Source organism: Lolium rigidum, chromosome 2 (genome assembly GCF_022539505.1).
Source record: "Lolium rigidum isolate FL_2022 chromosome 2, APGP_CSIRO_Lrig_0.1, whole genome shotgun sequence".
In the NCBI taxonomy this organism is placed as follows: domain Eukaryota; kingdom Viridiplantae; phylum Streptophyta; class Magnoliopsida; order Poales; family Poaceae; genus Lolium; species Lolium rigidum.
In genome coordinates this window covers 184,758,639-184,784,470 of record NC_061509.1, presented here as the reverse complement: position 1 = coordinate 184,784,470, position 25,832 = coordinate 184,758,639, and the positions used below count along the sequence as shown (strand labels likewise).

The following is a 25,832-nucleotide window of genomic DNA, read 5'->3' as shown; positions in this document are numbered from 1 at the left end:
GTATCAACTGTCTCCGCCCCACGAAGGAGATATATATTTTGAACACTTATTTCACGAGAAGCTTAAGACCTTACCCGCTACCTTGAAAGCTAAGGTTCTCGTTCGTCCATTATGTCTTGCCTTATCATGTATGTTGTTATACTTGGTTGATCAATCCACATCGTGCTTCTTACAAGGGGATGGAGAAACCTACTGCCAGGAAGAATCAGAGGGCTGACCAAACACCTTCAGATGGAACAGCAATCCAGCCAGGAACAAAAGATTATCTCCTGGCTTGCCCTCTTCCACTTGTCCCAGCACGAGTCCCAGCAGAGAATTATCAATGGGAACACATGTTTAATGTGAAACAAGTAGTTCCGAAAGTTCCTCGCCAGAATATAAATGACGAAAAACGGATCTTAGCTCAACGCTATGCAGATCCTTGCGTCCAGAACACTCTTTTGCTCTAGGTAAGTTCTAATACGAATTGCTTACTTGCATTTTGGTTAGTTGCACGATGGCCTTTTTGCTAACTTCTTCTTTCTAGGATGTAGCACAGTTAATGATCCTACTACACATATCCTTATGAATATTGTAGTCTCTGGTAGTTCAACTCAGGTTGAAAATGTGGCTGAAGGCATGTTTCATGTATTTCTTTGTCTGTTTCCTCCAGGAGTAAGACCTTTATATTGTGATATACTAAATAGTGGTATTTTATATGTTGATCCAGGCGTCGAAGGAGACGATGTTCTGCAAATTGTAGAGAGAGTGGGAAAAGGACCCAGCAGGTTGTCGGAATCTCCAGATGCCACACTTCTTGTCGTCATTCCAAAAAGGAAGACCAGGCCCATGTCACCTCAAATTGCTGCAAACATTGCGACTGAATGCACCAAGGCAGTCAGGAAATTCGTGCATGTTCGTTTGCATTGAAGTAAGTACAAGGGGGATGCTGGGCTTCTCTGTAATTATTATAGTAAAGCTACGGTAAGTATGGCCTTTGCACCACCTCTAATCTTTATTTGAAGCTGCTAATTTTGGGAGTATATCATTCGCTTATCCATGCTCTTTCATGTCACTAGGAAAGTGGTAAGATAGACATAAAATTCTCACCAGTGAAAAAGCATTGTACAAACCTTCTTCAGAAAGGCCTTCGGCAATGTCGGTCCGTCCGTAAAAAGAAGTACTTTGACATAGATCCAAATGACGTGCCAAAAGAAAGTCTAGCTCCATCGATGAATAACGATGAGTGGAACGCGCTAGTAGACCACTGGAGGCATCCCAAAATGGTGGTCAGTTCCTTTCTGAACTTAAAGTTTTTGTCTTTTACATTGTAATGTACACGGTTACTAATTCTACAATTCCTACAGAAGATATGTGTTGCAATTAAAAAAATCGTTCTAAGGTTCAATACCATCAATCAACTGGGTCACGAAGCTACGAAGTGCACTTGCAAAATTTGGTAAGAAGTGATGGATGTTCATAGTTTTGGTGGCCATTTTGATTTTTATTTCGCTCAGTGCATGTGCTCATTTATATGATTGTTCTGTGTTATTGTATCGAGTTCTTGGTTTAATATTGTGATGTACATGTTTTCATTAAACTCTCCGGTTTTAATCGGTACCTATTTGTATGAACTTTCGTTCGCATCATTGCTTCCCAGCAAATATGTATGTTATGTCTACAGGCTTGATGCTTTGCAGTGTACCACTCTTGATAGTTATCCACATGAGAAACATGAATTGTATGAAACTTTGTGACCAGATCCCCATAGAACCTGTAAGCTAGCTTCATCTATGTGTTTGATTTCAGGGAGACAAGTACAAAGGTAAATAACCCACTCCTCTAGATATATTCCAGGAATTCCACTTCAGCCGGAAAAATAGCTTCTCCTCCGCTCTAAAAGATGCAATCGTAAGTCAACTTTCATAGGGTAACATTTTTTAAGTTTCCGTATCTTGGTGTATGTGGTGACATGTTTGCTTCATTGCAAATGAAGGTTGAGATGGAAAAGAAGCTAACTATACCTACGGCAGATGGAGGATGCAAGACTGAGATCCAGATTTTATCTGAGGTCCTCTCAAAAAATATAGCAAAACCTTGCTTTCTTCGGAATGTGGGACTTATTATTCCTTCTGGATCAAAAATAAGGAATCTGGCTGCAGAACTGGAGAGAGAGAAGAGGGGTAGTGCAAATCTACAAGATGTTGTTAAGAACCAGCATGATCAAATGGTTGAGCTGACCAGCCAGGTACAAGAAGCAGAAAAAAGCGGGCAGACATGGAAGAAACAGTTGATACGTTGACAAAAATTATACAGCAGCAAAGCTAGAGATTCGAACTCGGAAACGTGTTGATCTGGTGGTGCCATGGGCATGAATTTAACTGTTATATTTTCGCTGGTGCCAGATAACTGTTATTTCGATTTGCGGACTGGCGCTGCCATGGTTCACCACAATAGGTAGTTTTAGACGGTGCCAATGGTGCTTTATGATTAAATTCTTTGCCCGTAATTATACCTATAATTATGTCATGTATTATGTCGTTTGTAATTTTTCGTTTTGATGACTAGGCCGTAACGTTGTCAAGTAAAGCCCACTGGGCCGTTGTCGGATGCATTGAAGCAAATTTAGCCCAGTACTTTTTATCTGGGCCTTAACAGGCCTATATGTCAAGCTTGTACAAGCCCAGAATTGGGCCCGTAAACCATCAAATCCTTGCTTGGGCCTCATTGTAAGTGGACGCGTGATGTTATAATGGGCCCAACAAGAAGAATAAAGATAGACCTTTCTTGGTGGCCTGTAGACAGCCCAATAATGACCGACAACATCATGGGCTTCCCGTTATGGGCTGGCCTAACCTATGGCAGTAAGTCCGTAACATGGGCCTTGGAAATCATAGCCAAGAATAACGATAGACCTTCCTTGGCGGCCTGTATACAGCCCAACAAAAACCGACAACATCATGGGCCGCCTTTTATGGGCTGGCTTAACCTGTAGCAGTTAAGGCCGTAACATGGGCCTTGGAAATCATATCCAAGTTGGATCGATGGGCCGTAGATGACCCATTTGTGGTGTGCCACGTGACACCTCCACATTCGACACGTGTCGTGTTGCGATACCTCCACGTAGGTGCACATGTCAACAACCGGATGGACATCTCGTACGGTGCAGGTTGCAGCTATGAAATTTTTTATTGGTCCATGTGGCAGCTCTTTCATTGGGCCACGTGTCTGCATTTTCCACGCGCAGGAAGCTGGGTCATGGTCTCCTCGCGAGACGACAAAAACGACAATCGCCCGACCGGACTGACATGTTAATCATTGACTTGACAACCTAACACAACGGTCGCTAGCAGAGGGGACCAGTGCTATGATGGATATGGCCGTCACGACGGACCGGGCCGGGTGGGCTTTGGGCTTGGGCAATGCCATCATGGATCTGTGACGCGCCTCCCTAACCGTCATCCAGTCCATCTATGACGCGAGGTCCGCCACAATCCTGCAAACCGTCAGGATGAGGTCTCTGTGACGGATTTTGCATATTCGCTGACGAACTAAAATCGTTATAGACTAGCGAAATGTTACTAGTGTTGCTCCCTGCAGAAGGCTTATGCATGAAAATGTGTTTCCTTGATGTGTACCAGTTTAGAAGAGCACTGCAAACCCTGCATATTGCACAACTTAGAAACCTCAGGTACCACATGAACTGCAAAGACAGAGTGATGGCAGTGTGCTCTACAGAAGGTTGCCCCTTTTACATGATTGGGCCAGTCATTAAAAATTAAAAAACCCTCTATCTAAGAAAGTGTCACCTTGAACACACTTGTGGCACATCAGGTGAGCACTGCAAAGTTACAGGAAAGTGGGTTGCAAAGGTTTGTGAGGCTGGCATCAGAATTGATCCTAGGATTGGGGTTGAGGCTGTGATGGAGACAACAAAAGAAAAATATGGTGTAGATGTCAAAAAGATGATGGCATACAGAGCAAAGAAGAAAGCTTTGCAAGTTGTTCTTGGAGATCAGATTGAGCAGTACAGGAGGCTTAGAGATTATTTGCAGACAGTTATAGATATAAATCTTGGCTCTAGATGCATTGTGACAACAAAAATGCTTCTGGAGCATCCTAGTAAGAACCCTATATTTCATGGGTTGTTCTACTGTCTTGGTGCATCTATTGAAGGGTTTCTTAAAGGGTGCAGACCATTCTTTGGTGAGTTGCATGGTAGCTTTATACAAATATGCTGTAAATTTTATAAATGGGAGATTTTCTTACATTTTTCTATTATTCTGCAGGGTTAGGTGGTTACTTTGTAAATCTTAGCACTGGACAACAAATTCTTTGTGTGCTACTGGAAGGGATGGGAACAACAACCTATTCCCTATTGCTTTTGGTTTGGTCGACAAGGAGGAGACAACATCATGGTCTTGGTTCCTAACACAGCTGAATTATGCACTTGGTGGTGAGGCTGGGAAATTTGGATACTACACCATCGTATCAGATAAGCAGAAGGTATGTTCCCTTTTTTGTACCTAGCTAATTTAAATTTGACATATGTTCCCAGCAGGACCAAGTGCTGCACCAGCAAGTGCTGCACCACCAGTGCTGCTCCAGCTGTAGCAAGTGCCGCTCCAGCTGCTACTCAATCTTCTTCAGCACCTGCTCCACCTGCTACCCACGCTTCTTCAGCAATTGCTCATGCAGCACCATGCAAGAAGAAGACAGCTCAAGCTTCTGCAGCACCATGGAAAAAGAAGACAGGTCCAGCTTCTGCAGCACCATGGAGGAAATCAAGTGCTTCTGCATCAGCAACTGCTCCAACTGCACCTAAGAGGAAATCAAGTTCTTCTACAGCAACACCACCTCCTAAGAAGTAAGCATCAACAACTGCTCCTGCTGCAGCTCCTAGAGCATCTGCTGCTGCTACAACTGCTAGAGCATCTGGTGCTATAGCTGCTAGAGCATCTACTGCTACTACAGCTGCTAGAGAAACTGCTCCTGATCCATTCAGAGCCCCCATGCCAGCAAGAGAGAAGAAAGAGAGCACTAGGATGAAGGGATACCTGACAGCAAGCAACATTGACAACCTTACCATGGGAGATATCAAGAAAGGTGTTCTGTTATCTGCTAGTATGTGTAATGAACAAGCCACTCTATTTTGTGGATCCTGTCAGTTTGTGTACCAGCAACTTATCTAATGTCTGCACTAGCAACTTATGTTTGTAGTGTCTGAACCAACTTTTGTTTGTAGTGTCTAAACCTACTTATGTATTGTCTAAACCATGTTCTGATGGTTAGCTTGTCTTTGCCCTAGTACTATGTTATCTTCTCTATCAGTTATTGTTACTGTCTGAACCATGTGCTACTGTCTGAACCTTGTGCTGATGGATCTCTATAGGAGTGGTGGTTTCCTGTCATTCACATCCCCAAAAGTGGTTGCTTTCTGTGAAAAAGCTGGAAGATAACTTCCAGCTCCAGTTTGACATACTACCATTACCATACAAATAAGATAACACATGGGTACATAATAAATGGATAGGTTCACATGGACAGGTTCACAAATAAGACAAGCTTGACATACTACGAGTACCATACAAATCACATGTCCAACAAATCTGTACCCTAACACATGGGTAAAGAACACATACAAATCAACCATTAGAAACCTACAACACCTGGGTTCACTTACATAGCTTTTTAGTAGGACAATTAACCATTACAAACTACCAGTACCACAATTAGCCATTACAAACTAGCAGTAGGACATCAAATGATCAACTCCTCCTCACACACTTCCCTAATCCTTTTGAGCTTGTCCTTGTTTCCATTGCTAAGCTTCAACAGGTCATAGAGCATGTACTCCAGCTTTCTCTTCTCATCATTCAATGTATCCTTCTCTTTCTTCAAGGCATTGGTTTCTGTCTTCCAAGCCTCTCTTTCTGCCTCCAGTTCCTCCTTCTTTGCCCTAATGACCTCCGCATGTGTTCTCTGCAACTGCTTCAGCTCAGCAACCTCCTTCTTTAGCTTATTAATTTCATCATTAGCTCCTGAAGTTATCATCTTGTAATTTCTCTTCACCACACTTTTCTCAGTCTCTTCTACAAATTTCTTCACATCAACTAGCAGGCTTGCATACTTCTTCTCAATCTTGTTTCTCTGCAGCAAGCTCCTCAACAAATCTGGCATGCTCTAACTTGCCATTAATTCTACCTGAATTGCTAGAGTAGTACATTCCCCATATTTTCTTCAGAGCATTTTGTAGTGGCTCAGGCCACTCACTATCTACCCATGCATGGAAACCACAGTTCAGTACATGCTGCATAAAAATGAGCACAATTAGGGAAATTTTGTAAATTATGCTGCAGTAAATAAATATCAGTCCATGAATTTATATCAACTGGAAAGAAAATGGTTCAGGCATAAATAATTACAAATATGCTGCAAAGAATGGTTGACATGCTATAGTTCAATTACAGAGTATGTCTACTGCAGTTATTTTGGTATGGAATTACTCAATCTATAGACAATTGCTATGGTTCAGTTACATAGTATTACTCAATCTACAATTACACATTATAATTTTCTATGATTGAGGCATACAAATATTTATTGATCAACAGCAAAAAATAACACTCACATTTTCAATGGAGCATAGCCACAATCTAGGGGATCTAGCCATTGAAATTCCCAAATCGTAAACCATAGAAATTGAAATACAGGGAGCCTCTCTGAGCTCGTCGACCCGTCGTGCTAGCTCGGCATCGCCTCCCTCGCCAGCGGCTCGCGGGAACGGCGACAAGTCTCCAGGCGGCGGCGATGCCTACGAGCAAAGCTCAGTGGCTAGGGGAGAGTGAGCTGGTGAACTCCACGCGATCTGTCCATAAAAGATGACCAAGTGGTGGGCCCCACTGCGCTGTTAACGGTCGTCAAAGGTGCTCCGACCGTACTGTCTATGTTTTGCCACGTAAGCCTGACAGTGGGCCTGATTCGGTAGTTTCGTGATTAAAAACGCTTCGAACGTGAATCAGTGCACCTTGCAACGTCTTAACCGTAGAGTGGTGGTTTTTTGAAAAAAAAAATCGAATAGTGATTGCTTTTTGAAACAATTGCTGGTATGTGGTGATTTTTTATAATTTTCTCGTAAATAAGTGACTGCTTGATTTACTTCTCAAATTCCTTTTGTACTTCTCACATGTAACCGCCATGATCTTACATTTTTACAGTACGTATAAGAACTAAGCTCTCAAACAATGATTTTATTTCTCCAATACAGTCGATACAACAATCAGATGTTCTGATAAAATGATCAAGCTCATCCCAAAATGGGTCATTTAGATATCGGACGGAAGAAATGGGTAGTCAGTGTATCCAACAACTGGATCAGAGATGTAGAAAGTATCTCTATTGTACTTGTTCAGAGGAGCATCGATCTCAAACCTCTGAGGCAGGTCAGGATTAGACAAGAACAAGCGCCCGTACGCAACTAGATCGGCATAGCCACTGGAGACTGCTGTGTTCCCATCCTCCCTGCCATAGCCACCGGCTACTATAAACGTTCCCTTGAAAGCATCCCTCATGGGACGAAGGCTGTAGGGAGTTTTAGCCTTGTCCCCGAACGTTACCATCCGTGGCTCCACAACGTGGCAGTACAGGATCCCAGATTTGTTCAGCGCGTGTGCCATGTACAGGCCCAGAGCTTCTGGGTTAGAGTCTGATGATTCTGAGTAGTTTGCGAAGGGCGAGAGCCTCATCCCAACCTTATCAGCGCCGATTTCATCGGCCACGGCTTGGACTACTTCTAGTGCAAACCGGCAACGATTCTCTAAGCTGCCGCCGTATTTGTCAGTCCGGTCGTTGACTTGGTCCTTGAAGAACTGATCAATCAAATAACCATGAGCCCCATGGATCTCAACACCATCAAATCCTATACATCATATACAGAACACTGAGGTTGATTGCGCCATGCATAAGAACCTTAAAATGTTCGAAATATTTGGAGCATGAATTGTGAGAGGGAAGAGATAGTTACCAGCTTCAATTGCATTTCTAGCAGCTACCCTGAAATCATTGATGACCAAAGGGATCTCATCAGTCTCTATTGACCTAGGAGTTGAGAAAGTAGCCACTGTATGCTCGCCTATCACCATAGGCTTTAGAGATTTATTGGTGCTTGAGATTGGAGCTTGTCCATTAGGTTGATAGGCTGCATAGACACATCAAACATGTGCTGGTATGATACAAGATATGAAAACGGACTATACAAACGAGTATAGGTTTGCCAAAGCATTTCCATTTATAACAGAGACAATTCTTCTAAAGAACATATGACCCGAGTGTTGAGCCTGAAAAATTATAATCTGATATACAATCTAAGTCTTTCTGTCTGAGAAATAACTGAATAATAATTAAATTTAGCTTGAGAACAAGATTATGTTGGAGCTAGTAAACTTACTATTATTGGAGACTCTTCCAACATGCCAAATCTGACAGAAAAATATCCCTCCCTTCGCATGAACTCCATCTACGATTGGCTTCCACGCTTCCACCTGCTCCTTTGTCCAAATGCCAGGAGTATCTTTGTACCTTGCATACATACATGAAACATTTCCATCTTTAGGAAGCATACAATTATTAAGAAGAACAAATTAAACATGACAACTGAGATCTCAAGAAGCCACAATCTAGGGGATCTAGCATGCACACCCCTGAGCAGTGTCCGAGACTCCAGTGGCCTCAGCAATCAAAAGGCCTCCTTTTGTTGTTCTCTGTTGATAATACAGTATGGCATGAGGCCGGGGAACATTAGCGAAGGATCGCGTCCTTGTCAGTGGTGCAAGTATTACCCTGAACAGGAAAGGAAAGCTCTCAGGAACAAATAGATTGTCATGTAAAAGAAGTGGTGGATTATTCTGCTACTTGTAGGCTGTCTTCATTGGCACGGGCTTAGAGTATCTCCAGCCGCGTCCCCCAAACCGTTCCCCAAAGCGCGCCAGATTGAGCGTTTGGGGGACGTATTTCGTTGGTGCCGTGTTTGGGGGACGTCGCTCCCCAGTCGCGTCCCCCAAACGCCGCCCCCAAACATTAAAAATAATTTAAATAGATAGAATAAAACTCTTTACTAATATTCAAATCGTTCAACATAAACAAAATCATATAAAACTTCGAAAAAACATAATTAAATTACATATAAATTATTTTAAACTACTACTTCTTCTTCTTCGATGATGGCCCCGCCTCGTCGTCGTCATCACGGTGGCGCTTCCTGCTCGTCACCTCTTCCGAAGAGGCGGTATCGGCCGACGCGTCGGAGTCCTCCTCGTTGTCGCCGGTGCTCGCCAGCTGCGCCTTGGCCTTGGCCTTGGCCTTGGCGGTATTGGCCTTCGCGTCCGCCTCCGCCTTCGCACGGGCCACCGCCGCCTCCTCTGACCCTTCTTCCTCCGCGTCCTCCTCCACGCCCATCCATTCCTCCGCGCTGTCAAGTGGTGGGAGGGAATCGTCGTCGCTGTTGGGCGTCGGAGCTTTCTCCCACCAATGGCGCCATCCAGCAGGCTTTCACTCGCTGGAGGTGTCGGACGGGAGCTCGGAGATGTATCTCATCGTCGCCGGAGGTGTCGGATGCGGCCGGTGAAGATCCAAAAGCGCCGACGTACGGGTCTTATTGAGCGCGGATCAACGGCGGCGCAGAAGTCGAAAAGAGCAGCGGTTGCTCTTCCGAGGAGTCCCGACTCCATTCCGGCGGTTGCCGCGTCGTCGACGCGGTTGCCAATGCGATGGTTCCGCTTCCCGGCAACTGCACCATAGCTACGTAGGCGGCGGCTGAGCATCCGAGCCGCTGACGCGTCGGGCCCGCGTCGGTTCGCCTCGCTTTTCGGTGTGTCCGACGTCCCCGGAGCGTCCCCTGTGGGATGGGGACGGGCTCGGGGCGCCGGACACCGTATCGGGCCGCGCCGGACAAAAATGGGCTTTGGTGGACGCGGCTGGAACGGTTTTTTTGTCCGGCGCGCCCCAAATTCCTTTGGAGGACGGTTTGGGGGACGCGGTTGGAGATGCTCTTACAGGACATATTTGAGAGATGTTCCCATATTAAAAAGAAAATCATTAGACTCGATCATCATATGGGTTTAAATTCCAGACATTCCATCGTGTGCCTTCTGCATTGAGGAATAGACTGGATCACATCCGCCATGAGTGCATGTAACTAGGTTTTTTTTCTTTTTGAACACAGGAGGACCCCCAAGGGTCCAGAAACTGTATTATGGAGAAGCGGTAGGTTTACATATTACATCAAGGACCATAGCAGAAAACAAATCTGCATCATGACCCTGGGCTTTTACAAGAAGGACCCTGCCACTAATGTTGGAAACGCTGTTAGGCCCTCCTCCACCGAGAAAATGAGCTTGCCGTCGCGGCCACCTACGTCGTCGCCGGGGACGACACCACCTAGAGACGACGAAGGATGAACACCGCAACAGAACTCGCGAACATCCTCCCAGATGGCCCCCCGGTCTGGAGGAAGCAGAAAAGATGACACCAGAGAGCTAGCGCCACTGCTCGGAGTGGCCGCCCTTCGTCCATAGTATTCAGCAGCTGGACAACGAACAGATGCCGCCGATGAAGAGCTGCTGATGGTGAACTCTAGAATATCTTCTTAGATGCAGCTTCGAGACATCCCAGCCACCACCGCAAATCAGGCGCGATTGCGCCTCCTCTTCTCCCCCTGCCACCACGGCCGGCTAGAGAAAGAGGAGACAGCAGATGCAGCTTCTGAAGAGCAGCACGACAAAGAGCCACAGCCTTATTGACAGAGCGGACCTCCATCTTGCTCACCATCACCAGCTCCGACCGAAAAAGCTGCATGACGAAAGCAAGATGGAACCAACTACAGATCTGGCCAGCGAGATCTGTAGCCATCCTCCCGGCATATAGCACAAACCTAGCCCTACCACTACTCCTAAAACCTAGATCTACTTCGGCGCCCCTCCTTTGCCACCTCCAGGATCATTGGACAACACTCTCTACTCCAAGCCAATAACAAAGCACGAGGCACCATTATGAGAACAGTAGTTCATAATATCCAGAAAAAGCACAAAGTAAGGTCTTCCAAGTTCGTTGTTTGAACATGCCGCCGCTCAAACTTGCCATGAATCTCTTTTATGATTAGAGTAGATCGATTCACAGTTCTAGTGTAAATTTCCCTTTACACACCTCAGTTCAAACATTTTTGGCACCGCAACGTTAAATGTAAATGGTTCGGGTACCAATTGTTAGTTTGTTAGAGCATCTCCAGTCGCATCCTCCAAAGCGCCCCGAAATGGCGCTGGATGGAACGCTTGGGGAAGCCTCCACTTCGTGCCGCAGTTGGGGCGTGTCTCTCCCCAGCCGCACCACCCAAACACGTCCCCCAAACCTTTTTTTACATTGAAATTACTCTTTTTGTTTCTGTTTCATTTTCATAAATAGAGGAGAAACATTACACAAACTAATACATAGTTTGAAATATGGTTAAAACATTGTAAAATAAGGAAACCTAACTAGGGTTGGCCTCGCATGTTTCATGTGTTCACTGCAAAGAAAGAAGACTCTCAGGCACTCTCAGCCACCCAAACTGAAAAATACAGTTGGCTCTGAAAATGCCCGGTTGTTATTTTTCGATGCGCGGGAAGAACATACAGAAACCTACACTAGTGGCTTCAATTGGCCGGTGACCATCTTCGCTGCAAACAAATAACACTCGCCGTGTTCAATTATCATCCTCTTCGTCATCGGCGTAATAGTGCCGGCGGCAGCACGTGTCATCGAACACCTTCACGCTCATCTCGTCGTCGCCTTCGTAGCAGAAGGTGAGCATGCAACCCGCTTGGAGGTCGTGGGAGCGCGCGAACTTTTCCCAACCGGTGTGGAGGTACATCTTGTTGCGCCCATCGAAGAGCACAACCACTGGCCACCGGCAGAAGCCACAGCGAGCCTCCTGCAGCTGTAGCGCGGCCGGCTTGTTGTCGGTGACGAACTCGCCGAACTTGTCCAGCAGCCTTTGGATGCCGAGTGAGTCGTCATTGAGGATGATGATGAACTCAAACTTCCACTCCTCGGAAGATGACGACGGTGCAGGCGACGGCGACCGTGCATACGTTGTTGCTCTAGCACAGCTGCCGTGGCCTCGGCGGCCACGCCCGCGACCTTGACTCGCCCTCTATCGGCCATGGAATGGCTCTCGACTCCTGAGATGGTGGTGGCTAGGGTTGGGGATTGCGGCACTAGGGTTTGTGTGAGAGGCGATGCGCGGCACCCCTTTTGGCGAGGGAGCGGTGGCGTGCATTAACGCTAACACAGAGAGCTAGGTGCGACGAGACGTGTCGCTGCGTTTATGGGGAAACTACATCATCGCTGGGCGCCATTAACTTCCGTCGCAAGGTAGGCGACGGTTGCGCGTCGTTCGTGTCTCAATGATGCGTCGGGCTCGCCACTCCCCGCTGCTATTCGCTCTGTCCGGTGCGCTGAAGCGTCCCATGTAGAGCGGGGACAGCCTCGGCGTGCCAGACACTGTACTGGGCCGTGTCGGGCGAAAAGACCCTTTAGGGTGCGCAACTAGGGGCGGTAAATAGCCATCATGCCCCAAAAAGCTTTGGGGGCTGCTTTGGGAGACGCGAGTGGAGATGCTCTTAGCTCGCAAAACACTTCACCATGTACATCTCTCGCTCTTTCCAGTTTGTTCCGCTAGGCGGTCTTAAAGAATCTCCAGTCGCGGGCCCCAAAGGGATTTGGGGCGCGCCGGACAAAATTTCGTTCCCAGATGCGCGCCCCAAAGGCCCTTTCATCCGGCGCGGCCAAATACGGTGTACAGCGCCCTGAGCCCGTCCCCGCTCCACAGGGGATGCTCAGGGCACGCCGGACACAACGAAATGCGAGGCGAGGAGAAGCGGGCCCGACGCGTCAATGACACGGAAGTCTAAAACCCCGTCGCCTACCTCTGGTCAAGCGAAGTTAATGGTGCCCAACTTTCCAAGGCGAAGCAGTGACGCCTCTCATCGTGCATGGCCGTGTGGCCATCCGCGCCGGCGTTTATTGCGGCCAACGCCCCGCTACCGCTTCGCATGCCGCTGATGTACAATAAGAGCGCCTCTCCTTCCTTCATCATTCCAATCTCGCCGCATCCAATCTCTCGCCGCACCAATCTCGCTGCAATGTCGTCCTCTTGCAAGAGCTTCGCGGCGAACGGCTTCGGCCACGGCAACCTAACCATGGCGGAGGCGTGGGCGCTGTACCGTGCGGGGTATCCTGTCCTGCCGGACATGCGCCTGCCAAGTAGCGGCGGGTGGAGGATGGCCGTCAACGGGGTCGGTGTCCGGCCGCCGCCGCAGGGCACGGAGCACTGGTGGGACGCGATCAAGACCCGATGGGCTCGCCTCATCGCCGAGGAGCGAGCCGATCCGACCTGGGCGCCCACCGGTAACGACGACTGGTGGGCGATCTACTTCTAGGCGCAGCACGACACCGAGATGAACAACACTGCCGGCCTCATCGGCCGGAGGAACACCTGGAACAGGGAGGGGCGCCTCCGCTTCTGGGGCGTTCCTGGACGCACCCTGGAGCACTTCGTCGACGACATCCTGAACGGCGCGCCCAGGCTGGAGATGTCGTCGTCGCCGCCACCATCTCCTACGCCCGTAGCATGCTGGCAGCCGAGGAGGACGTATTCTTCATCCTCGAACTCTTCTTCGTCAGGGCCGGCGCGATCGGCGCCTTCGTCGCACCGTGTCGCGCCCTACATTGTGCCTAAGCGCGAGGTAAAGGACGAGCCGGAGTTCACGACGCCGCCCATCGATCCGAGGCGCGGTGGCAACAACGTCAACTGGCAACAGGCGCGCCGGCGGCGCCCTCCTCATCCCGAAGCCGGAGGTGAAGGAGGAGCAGGACGACGAGGAAGCCGTGAAGGCGGCCCAGCTGGTGGAGTACGAGCGCCATCAACGCCTCATCGCCAGCAGCGATGACCTCGACGACTGTCCAGGGTTGCACGCGGCGTTCGCAGCGTCGCTGAATGACAAGGACACCTGGAGGGCCGACCTCGACTTGGCGATCGCAATGTCCATTCGCGACACCGGGAAGCCACTCGTCGACCTCATCGACGACGGCGAGGCTGGACCAAGCGGCGCGGTGAAGGGCAAGCCCGTCGACGAGCCTGACAAGCGCGGCAAGCAGGACGTCATCGTCGACGATATGTACAACTTCCACCAGTACTACGACCCGTCTAGCCGCCGCAAGTACTATTAGGGTTTAGGTTTAAATTTTATCGAATTTCGTTCGAATCTATGTAATACTACCTCCATCCCAAGGCTTAAGGCTTTTTTTTTGGAAAAATCAAAGCAAGTAAAGTGTGACCAAATTTTTAGAATAATCTATCTATAAATATGATATTTTGTAGATAGCACATAAAAATATATTTCATTATCTATTAATAATATTAATTTTGTATTTCACATGTTAATGATTTTTTATAAAAACTTAGTCAAACTTAATATAGTTTGACTTCCTGAAAAAAATAGGCCTTTAAGTGGAGGCAGTATAGAGCAAGTTTGAATGAATTCAACTATTTTCGATTAAATTAAAAAATCTTAAATTCTATTTGGTGGACACGGATGAGAAGCGACGTCCCCAAATGCGGCATAAATAAAGTGAGCGACTAGGTAGCAGGTGACTGAGATTTTATTTCGTCTCAGTCGACGCTCCAGCATCATCACACCATTTGACAAATGACGGGCATGCGCAGACAGCGCAGGTACAGTAGCACGTGCACGCATGTTGTGCACTTGTGCTAGCTAACATGTGCACAGCAGTTTAGATTTCACTTAGCCTAATACTATTGCTGCTTCTTAAGAGTTTAAAGACACTTCATCGAAAAAAAGTGAATGCGCTTCGGACCTTTTCACAAATTTAATTGAAGACTTTGAGTCATTTAAAACCGAAGAACAAGCAAAAAAAAAAAGACAAAAATATCAAACCAAAAGTTGCACATTTCTTGAGAAAAGTGTAACTTAAATTAAAATTTGGTTCCTAGTTGCATACTTTTTAAAGAAAAGTGCAACTCATATAGAAAAGCTTCTAGTTGCACATTTATTTAGAAAAGTGTAACTCGTATCAATAACCGGTTTCTATTTGCACATTTCTTGAGAAAAAATGCAACTCATATTAAAACAAGTTGGAGTTCCACATTTCTTGAGAAAAGATCCAAACCATATTAAAATAAGATGGAGTTGCACATTTCTTGAGAAAAGTGTAACTTGAATTAAAATTTGGTTCCTAGTTGCATACTTTTTAAAGAAAAGTGCAACTCATATAGAAAAGCTTCTAGTTGCACATTTATTTAGAAAAGTGCAACTCGTATCAATAACCGGTTTCTATTTGCACATTTCTTGAGAAAAAATGCAACTCATATTAAAACAAGTTGGAGTTCCACATTTCTTGAGAAAAGATGCAAACCATATTAAAATAAGATGGAGTTGCATATTTCTTTGAAAAAGTGCAACTCACATTCAATATAGGTTGTCAAGTTGCATATTTCTTCTCATATTAAAAGTAGGTTTCAAGTTGTACATTTCTTAAGGAAAAAGCGACTCATCTAAAAAGGAATTTAGTTGCACATTTATTACAAAATTGTAATTCGTACCAATAGTCTCGGTTGTTAGTTGCACGTTTCATAAATAAATTTGAAACTTGTACGGAAAACATTGTTGGTTGCACATTTCTTGAGAGAAAGCGTAACTCATATTGAACATCAAATAAAAGGTGTACAAATAATATAAATAATGATAAAGAAGGCATATGAAAACATTATAACCACAAATGTTGTCCACTTTGCTATTTGGACAAAATGAAACAAAATAAGTTATGTAGATATAGATATACACAGTAGCAAAACTGTGTCGTAATGAACTGTTGTCGTGGTGGTTGTGACCTCACATGGTGACCGTGAAGGTCTGGAGTTCGACTTCTCAGATCGCGCGCCGAGAATATATTTTTGTTTCCGTACATGGATTGCACGAATCTTCGCGGCTGGAGACGCGTTTAGGTGGGAATCGTCCCGTCCAACCTATTGTGGCCTCGTGGGCGTTGATGGGAGACCTCCCATCCAACCTGTTGGCGTCGATGGAAGACGTCCCTTTGTCGCAATTGGGGATGGATCGAATGTGCGCGGATTTGCTGATTCTCAATTGATTTAGCTCAGCAAACTTGTGAACAGTCTGATTTTCGATCTGCCCTTTAAGATTAGTGTTTGTCTAGGTTTTGTTGTTTTGGCCTGGTCATCGTTTGTCACCGGATTTGTTGCTCACCATCATCGTGGGCCGAGCCATTTGGGAGAAACGAAGCGTGGTGAGTGGTGACTGCCACTGCGCTGACACTACGTTGTTGTTTATCAACGTGGATCAGACGTTTTTAACCTTGTTTCAGTTCGACGGGTTCTGGTGTTTTTTTTTTTTTGGACGCGGTTAATTCCCGGTTAATCTAGAATTAACTTAATTTTCGGTTACCTGGTTTCACGTGTAATTCATGTGTAACTGAAACAAAAGATATGTAATTACACATACATGTGAAGTTACACATTTATGTGTAATTCTCGTATGCACGAATCACGATGCAGATCTAAAGGTTGTCGAGTTGATCGGGAACTAACTTAATTCCTGATCAACCTGGAATTAGCAAAAGTTTTTTTTTGGTTTACCGGTTGCATTTTTTTGAGCTGGTGTTTCTTTTCTCATTTGTAGGTATGTGTTGCTTCTATATAGGATTTATTTTGGTTTTTTCTCTCATGTTTCCCTTTTATTTATGTTTCTTTCACTATTTTTTTATATTTTTATTCTCTATTATTTTTCTCCTAGATGTAAATTTAATTAATTTATTTAAGCCACTTTTCTTTAACTCGGGGACACATTATTTTTGTTTTACGAGATTTGTTTCCTATATGTAATATTTCTTGTTATGTACGTGGATGTGTCAATAAGGAATACATTTGTACACCCAAGCATGAGTGTGGATGTTTCAGCTACCGTTGATTCGCTTTGAGATCCGGATAAAGAAGATGGGAGAGAACAATTTTCCATCCATTTTCCAGCATGTGCTTTTCCGTGAGACCCGGCGAAAAGTGAGCCAGACGCACACCCGACATGCAGGATTCCCGGGGCAACGACAGTGGGGACATGCCTACGAGTTAGGCGTGCACGATTCTTTACTGAGTCCCACAGCTCTTCTTTCTTCTCCATGGGATCCCATCTTTTCCTCTCCACCATCGTCTCCGGCCACCTGGCTTCTTTTTTCTCTCCAACCGGTGTTGTCCGGTGACTCCGCATGGCCAGAGCCTCGCAGCCTCGAGCTGTGCTCATGCGTGCGGGCTACGAGCCGCTGCCTCGGTGACGGTGCCAGCCTCGATCTCCGGCGGGGGTACGTGGAGCCAGCACCGCTGTCGAAGAGCCTGTGGACCATGCCGTCGGACAGCATCGGCGGCCGCCGCGAGATGGCCCTCTGAACACGCGACGACGGAGCGCTCGCCTACACCGTCGAGGCGGCACTCGTCGTGAATCTGAAGGGCACAGTGTACGTTGGGTTGGACATCGGCAACAGCGGCACGTCCGTGGCGCGGATGAGCGAGCGCGGGGTGACCGCCGTATCCGCGACCACCAATGCACGTCGGCCAAGCGCACTGCCTGCTCGTCCTCAGCGACCAAGCTTCAAAAGCAATGTTGTTTACTCCTCTCATGCATGGTCCCCGCTGGTTCTTCCTTCAGTCTTTTACCTCTCGAATCTATGGCTGTGAGGTCGCGTCAGCAATTTGGTCTAGTCTTTCTTCCCCAAATCATCTTTTGTCTCTCACCATATCCCTACCTAGTATTTCCATCCACCAACAAGGTACCTACGACCTTGCCGGACAGCTAGACAGTGCGCCAGCACCCGACGGAGGACGGCGGCGAGACCTGGGTGGCTGGGTGGCCATGACGGCGTGCCCCGAGACATGCATATCTCGGGCCATGTATCTCCCTTCAAGCAACACGGATCTTCGCAAGAAGCTGGACGAAGCTCACAAATCATTTTTTCCTGCCTGAGTTACAAATCAATTCATCAAAGTCGAGATATTTCTCACGTAATTACACAGCTGGGAACCTTAACTGAGATTATTTTTTATGTGACGGTGTACATGTACACAAATTGTAAGCAAAATGCTGTCTGAGCATGGTGCCAAACCTTATCCTAATTGGCACCTAACCAAAAAAAAAAAAAGAACGAGTAGCTTCATGCAGTTCAGTAGGCGCGGTGAGCTCGAAAGCGACACAACGGTGAGCTTCATGACGGCCAAAGCAGAATCAAACGAGCCGAGTGCAGACTCGTCGCTGCATGATGTTTCGGACACTCGAGATGTCGTTCGACTGTGATGTGATTCAAGCCGTTGATGAGCACCACCAGGCGGAGCTTGGACAAGAGGCGAGAAACAGGTCCCCGTGTCTGCAGAAGCAACAACGTCTGCCGAGGGGAACTTCACGTCGAGCTCGCCCGTCCGGAGCTGTGTTGGTTAGAGCTCTTCGCCTCGACGTCATGTCACGGACGGCCTTGCTGCCGTTTCCTCCGCGCAGATGCAACATCGCTGCAAGAACAGCAAGCCGGGCACGGCCCTCTCACGCATGCGCACGGCGCTGGCCGCAGCGATCTCCGGACGGTGTTGGCGCGCATCTCACCGGCACGCGTTCAGCAGCGCTCTCACCGTGGCTTCGGCCGCCGTGGATGCCGCAAGCATGACGCTCGGCGTCATCCCGCAGCGCGACGCCGTGATGCGCCAGTCCACGCACATCTGCGCATCCATGGAGGCCACGGGGCCCCGCATCGACACCGTCGAGCGCGAGCTCTGCAGCCTCCGCTGCCACCACCTCCACTCCAAAGAGGCGGTGGCCACCGCACACACGGGCTCAGCCATGATCGACCGCGTCTCCGCCAAGTCGGCCATATTCTGGATTACCTGCGCTTCCGCGGTGCGGTGGAGACGGCTCTAGGCCAGGCCTCCAGGCGGCGGGCGTGGAGCTGACCGGTGGAGCCGCGCGCGCCTGGGGAAGATGTCCGGAGGGGGAAATAGCATGAAGAACTCCGCCGCCGGCAAGAACACGACGATGAATAGAAAGAGAGGGGGAATGGAGGACTGATGCGGCACTACTTTTCTTGGACAACGGCAGCATCCTAGGCTATGTTGTTCCCGACATGAACAGATCGTCAGCCGCTGCAGCGGGTCACATGGTGAAAAGCCGGGGAAAAAGGAGGATTGATGCGACTGAAAAATTGTCCACGGCCAGGAAAATGTTCAACCTACTTCCACTTTGCACGGATCTCGAGCTTCAAAGGGACGGCAGAGAAAACATCCACACTCATGCTTGGGTGTACAAAATCCACACTCTGTGTCAATATCTTGTTCCCTCGAGTAGACGAGATGTGTTTCTCATACACAATATTTTTGCACTCAAATAAACAAGGTTACTTCTTCGGACGTAATATTCTTGTTCCCCAAGTATACGACACACTAGAAGGGAAAACCCTACCGGCGGCGGACCAAATTTGGCTACCGTCGGGTGCGCGTGCTAGCGCTACCACGCCGGGGGTAACGGGACCCCTTGCATACCATTTTTTTGTGCACCGACGGTATCCATTCTACTATAGGCTTTTTTCTAGTAGTAAGTGGGATCACAATTGACCTTTGTTCAAGTGGAGTTGTAAATGAGAGAGAAATACCCTCGAATCAGTGCTAACCTCAAATTTCTACTTTTCTTTTACTTGTAAGTGGGATCGCAACTGACCTTTGTTGCCTACTGGCAAGTGGAGTTGAAACTAAGAGAGAAATGCTTTGAAATTTTTGTTAACCTCAAATTTCTTTGTCCCAGTTGCAAGTGAGGTTGCAACAAGCCTTTATTGGCCAGTTGCAACTGAGAGAGAAATTCTTCGAAATTCGTGCTGATCTCGAATTTCTTTATCCCAGTTGCAAGTGAGGTTGCAACCGATCTTCATTTGGCTAATTGCAAGTGGAGTTGCAACCGAGAGAAAAATGCTCTAAAATCCATGCTAATCTCAAATTTTTATTTTTTTCCTTGTTGCAAGTGGGGTCGCAACTAACTTTTGTTTCCCAGTTGCAAGTGGAGTTCCAACTAAGTGAGAAATGCTCTGAAATCCATGCTAACCACAAATTTCTAATTTAGTGTCAGTTGCAAGTGTTGTCGCAACTGGCATTTGTTGGTCAGTTGCAACTGGAGTTGCAACTAAGAGAAAAATGCTCTAAAATCTGTGCTAACCCCGAATTTTCTATTTTTTTGTCCCAGTTGCAAGTGAGATCGCAATTGAGCTTTGAGAGTGGATTTGGTACTCACAAAGGTAGCTACGCACGGGTATGTTGTCGTTAGATCTGCACCAAGATTCATACTGCTCGTGGTTTGACCGTGTCCCGCGCCGGTTACATGAAAACGTACAGCTAATCTTGTGTCTCCTAATCACTGGAGACAGAAACGTACAAATCTTCTCTTTTTTTCCTCGTACTCTCCCTCATGACTCATGAATGGAGCGCTCCTCGAATTCGTGCAGTTGAATGGAGCGCTGCCACTGATTCCAAATCGAATCAGCTAGCCCGGCCTCCACTGCCGCCGCACCCTGCGTGACCAGCCAGACCCCGCCGCCAACCCGGCCTCCATCACCGCTGCCGGACCTCATCAGCTCCGTCCCTGATCTGGTGAAGATCGAACTCGCCCCTCCCCCGGCCGCCAGCCACCAGCGGGGCTCCACCTTCCTTTCCACCAACGGCGCCATGCCCTCCCAGCGCCCACCGTCTCCTTTGCCGGTGGGTAGTCGGCTAGCTCCAGTAATACCCGGAGATGTCAGCCACAGTAACTAAACAACGCGGACATGGCGGCCACTGTAGCTGAACGACACGGACATGGCGGCCATCACCAACTCCAGTCAACGGGAGCTTGATGGGAGGCGGTGGCTTTCCAGTTCCAGTCAACGAGAGCTCGATTTGGAGACCATGGCTGTCCAATTCCAGTCAGGGCGAGCTCGAGGGTTCGCCATGGCAGCCCAAATCGAGTCGACGAGCGCCTCTAGCAGTTCACCAACCATGTCGAATCAGGTCGCGTCGGCGGACCAGATCCCGCGACCTCCGGCCAGCGGACGAAGCGCGGTTGCAGAGGGGGAGAGGGAGAGCTTGGGAGAGTTGTGATCTTGATCGGCTTCACTTCCTTGTGAACTGTTAGAGGATCAATTTGGGAATCAGCCGGGCAGCTCCTCGCTTCATCCGCTTTTGATTTGTCGATGGAGGGGAGGGCTAATCGTTTTTTTTTTTTTTTTTTTTTTTTTTTTGCGAAACACAGTACAATCAAAGACGCTCATACATACGCGCACACACTCACCCCTATGAACGCACACACGCATACCCTACCCCTATGAGCACCTCCAAGAGACTGCGTTGAAGAAGCCGATCGGCGGGTCTTGAGATTGACGAAGTCACCACGTAGCGCTCATTGTCGACGGGAACGTCGCTCTCCACATCGAAGAATATTCCGCCTTTATGAGACACCAAAGTGTCAAATCTGGGATTTGAACTCTGGTGGGCTGGGGATGCCACTGTCCTCCTAACCATCCAACCACAGGTTGGTTCTCGGGCTAATCGTTTTTAACTGCTGAGTATGGCTACAGTAATAGGTGGAAGGGGATAATGAGGTTTGACCGAAGAGACACATGTTGGCTCGAGAAGGGGTGCCTAGGTACCCATGTGAGTACCTGGTTTCATCCAATTGACCTTTTGTTGGCTAGTTGCAAGTGGAGTTGCAACTTAGAGAGAAAATGCTCCAAAATCCATATTTATGCCGAAATTCTATTTTTTTGTCCTAGTTGCAAGTGGGGTCGTAACTGATCTTTGTTACCCAGTTGGAAGTAGAGTTGCAACTAAGAGAGAATTTCTCCAAAATTTGTGCTAACCTCAAGTTTCTACTTTTGTTCCAGTTGCAAGTACGGTCCTAATTGATATTTGTTGGCCAGTTGCAAGCGGAGTTGCAACTAAGAGAGAAAGGCTTTGAAATTCGTGCAAATTCCGAATTTATTTTTTATTCCTAGTTGCAAGTGGGGTCGCAATTGATATTTGTTGCCCAGTTAGAAGTGAAGTTGCATGCAACTAAGAGAGAATGCGCGTGAATCCGTGCTAACCCGAGTTTCTCTTTGTGCAACTTGCAAGTGGGGTCGCAACTGTTCTATGTTGGCCAGTTGCAAGTGGAGTCAACTGAGCGATAAGTTCTTGGAATCCGTGCTAATCATGAATTTCTTTTTTATTTATTTCAGTTCCAAGTGAGATCGCAACTGACATATTATTGAAATGCTTCGGAATCTATGCTAAACACTTTTTTTTTGTTTTTTTTGGCTCACTTGCAAGTGTGGTCGCAACTGGGTTCAAGAAATGCTCTATAATCCATGCTAAATCCAAATTTTATTTTTAGTCTTATTGGTAGTGATGTCGCAACTGATATTTATTACCCAATTACATTTGGCGATGACTAGTCACTCTTAGTTGCAAGTGGGACGACTGCAGCTAATGTTCAGAAAAATGCAGGAAGAGATTGTTCTGACAAGGAGATTGTTCTGGCAACAAGTAGTGTCATGGTTGACCACATGTACACGTAACTAGCTAGTGATGTGATTAATTTGGACATGCATGCACCTAGAGCGGTTGCACATGTACGTAGAGTTGCTGATTCTTTCTTATTTTCTAAAAATCATTTGGAAATTTATTCTGTGTTTTTCTTGCAAAATAAAAAAAAGAATAAAAAACAAGTAAGAAAAGTGTCGCTTCTTTTCAACTAGCATGTCTAGCTAGTTAGCTGTTGCGAAGCATGTACGTGAACTAGCACACAAATAGAAAACATGCGTTGATTTTTTTTTTTTTTTTTTTGAGCGGGATGCGTTGATAAATTAGCGAGTTGTTCTAGCTAAGCTAATTACCTGGTTGAATGAGAGGTGGTGAGCAGCGATCCATGATTATATTCCACAAAAAACCGGCCCAGAACTCAACCTAAGCGAACAACAAATCACAACAAAATTCGATCCACCAAAAAGAAGAGAGAAATCGGGCTGAACCTGGCCCAAAGTAAATTGGATGATGTCAGTCTACTGAGCTCTAAGTTGTGCTTAAACTGAGCTCTAGACACACCTAATTTTTTCAGTTTCACATTAGCTTGATCGACTTGTCAACCTCGGCGCACGAGCAATGAACCATTTTAAAGGCTTTGTCTACGAATGGTGTACTTTTCCTTTATTTTGTTGCTTGTCATAGGGTTTGTGGAGATTAGCCAATGTTTGGTTTTGTTTGATGTTGTTGAATAATTAATAATAAAAAGTTGTGTGCATCAAAATTCCGATTGTGACAATGCCACACTCAGCAAGCATATGATATATTTTAGACACGAGCCAGATCCCCACGCCTCTCCCTCCCTGGTCGCTCCCCCTCATGTGCCTCCGGAGGAGATCCATCTACCCCGACCCCGTCCCTTTCCACGCCTGCCCCGGCCAGGCCGCTGCTGTTGTCGGCGCTGGCGGCGCCCGACCCGCCAAACGGTGTAGGGCAGAGGAGGCGGCAAGTCCGGCGGTGCATCTGAGCGGGGAGGTGCGGCGGCGGGTGAGCTTAGCGCGGCGGAGGAGGCAGCAAGGCGACGGGATGCGGGACGTCGGCGTTTGGGCTGCGATCTAGCGGTGGCGCGGGTCCGATCTGGGCCCGATCTGGGCCTAGAGGGCCCGGCCGTTACGCTCGGACCATGCAGCGCTGCCGAGTTCCTGGCCGGGGATCGCAACCTGCTGCCGAGTCTTCTTCTCTGTAGTCGCCATGGGCTTGGCGGCGACGGCTTAGCGAGGCATACCTCCTTCGTCGTCGTCGGGCGGCGGATGGCGGCATGGGGATCTGTTCGTCCGCGTCGAAAAATAAAGGTGACGGTTCTAGGATTCTTCTCGGACCAAGTTTGAAGATCTGTCGGATGCTTGTTCCAACTAGTCTAGGTGGATTGCCGTGTTCCGGAAGGCCCTGCCGGCGAAATTCATTGCGCGAATAATGCCTGAAGATTGTTGGATTGGGTGGTTTCGGTTGTGTGTACCCATGTTTTTTATCTAACCGTTTGGTTTCAGAGGGGGCGCTTCGAAGCTCTGCTGGCTGTTAATATCATGGAGCTCGTTTTCTTTCCATGGTGCTAGCGGAGAAGGTTATCAAGCCGAGATCGGTGGAATAGCTATGGTGGTCAGATCTTGGTGCTGAGGTGGAATTGGCTTGGCGGTCCGTGACTTGTAACATCGACTGGTATGTGGGGACGACTGCACAGGAGAAGTTCAGAGTCTTATATTTCAGGGTGAAAATCCAAGATCTGGCCTTAATTGGTTGTGCCTGACAATGTTCTTATTGAAGGCATTGTTTTGAGAGAGATGACTTTCTTCAGGGTGAAAAGCTAAGATCTATGATCGGACGACGATAGCGTTTGTGCACTGTTTCCTTCTTGAAGGCGTCGTTATGGAGAAGCTGAGCTTCTGGTGTTGTCTTGGTGGTATCAGTGTTGCTGCTTCAAGTTATGGATCTATGTAGCGGGACCTTTCTTTTCTGTAATTATTTTTCTCTTTTTTGGCTGTGTGCATCCTTTATGTCATTAGAGCATGATGTTGTTGTAGAGGCTGAGTGTAATTGGTATCTCGGCGATATTAAAATATGCTCTTAATCGGAAAAAAAAGCAAGCATATGATGCAGAGCATGCATAGCCATTATTTGCGAGATTCAAAATCCCAGAACTTTCCTTCCTCTTCTGCTTTACAAATTACAACCCTCCAAGAGTAAAAGTAAATTGCACCCACAATAATCATTTTTGCAGCAATTTGATCGCAAGTTAAGGTCTGCTTGAGGATGAACTTAGATTTGAGTTCCACCATTCTTTTAATAACATCAAAACTTAGTGATTCTCATTGTTTGCACCTAACACCTTCGTCATAGACTCATACAGTAGGACCTAACTATTCTTAGCCAATTGCGAGATGGTACGAGGCCCTTATGTTTCCATTGCCATGCATGCGGTTTGGGATGAGATCCCCACAAGGAATGGAGAGACCAAATCGTGCAACAATATCCAAATAATAATCATAGAAAACATCCAAACGAAACAAAGCTGGTTTATCTTTCACGATGCAACCATTAGATGTTTTCTCTGTTTCACACGGACGCACACACACCACAGAGAGGCAGAGAGAGAAAGGAAAATGCAGACCTGTCGGAGAGATCGAACGTTCCCATCTTGTAAGGGGCGAGGAGGGGAACCGTGCTGGCATACTTGCTCATCTTTGCTCTGTCCTCTTCTTTGGTGCCCTCCTTTGCCCCTCTCCCTTCCTCGGCCACCACCCTTTATGCTGCGGGAACTAGCAGCAGCTGGAGAGAGTACAGCGCTACAGATCAGCCGTCTGTTAGGTCTAACACGTATGCGTTTTTGGTGAAGTGGAGGGGAGAGAGGAAACAGAGACATACGATCATCGGTAAAGTTACATACGATCTGCAGCCCAGAAAATTCGCCCGCTACCGACTGACTTCGTCCCGTTGTATCATCGAGGGCGTCTGTACCCAGATATTTTCTCCTTCCATCACAGAACCGAACAACAGTTCAAGAGGCAACACGGAACTACGGAAGGCAGTTTCATCGGAGCTTTAATTGTTTACAGACAACTAAAAGGACGGCGTTTTTTTTTTTTTTGAGAATAAAGGACGGCGTATTGTATGAGGTGTCTACACTGCCGTCTACATATGACATGGACAAATATTACGGACTGTTAGGGCATCTCCAACC

General features: G+C 47.2%; 1 protein-coding gene across 1 annotated transcript; it reads right to left on the bottom strand.

Moving 5' to 3' along the window:
* Window positions 1-7,304: 7,304 nt before the first annotated feature.
* Window positions 7,305-25,333, bottom strand: LOC124690379 (putative 12-oxophytodienoate reductase 11). The gene is made up of 5 exons (XM_047223769.1): window positions 25,263-25,333; window positions 8,677-8,817; window positions 8,426-8,556; window positions 8,003-8,176; window positions 7,305-7,897 (listed from the first exon to the last, which is right to left on the bottom strand). The coding sequence occupies exons 1-5, from the start codon at window positions 25,331-25,333 to the stop codon at window positions 7,305-7,307; spliced, it is 1,110 nt and encodes a 369-aa protein (XP_047079725.1).
* Window positions 25,334-25,832: the final 499 nt, after the last annotated feature.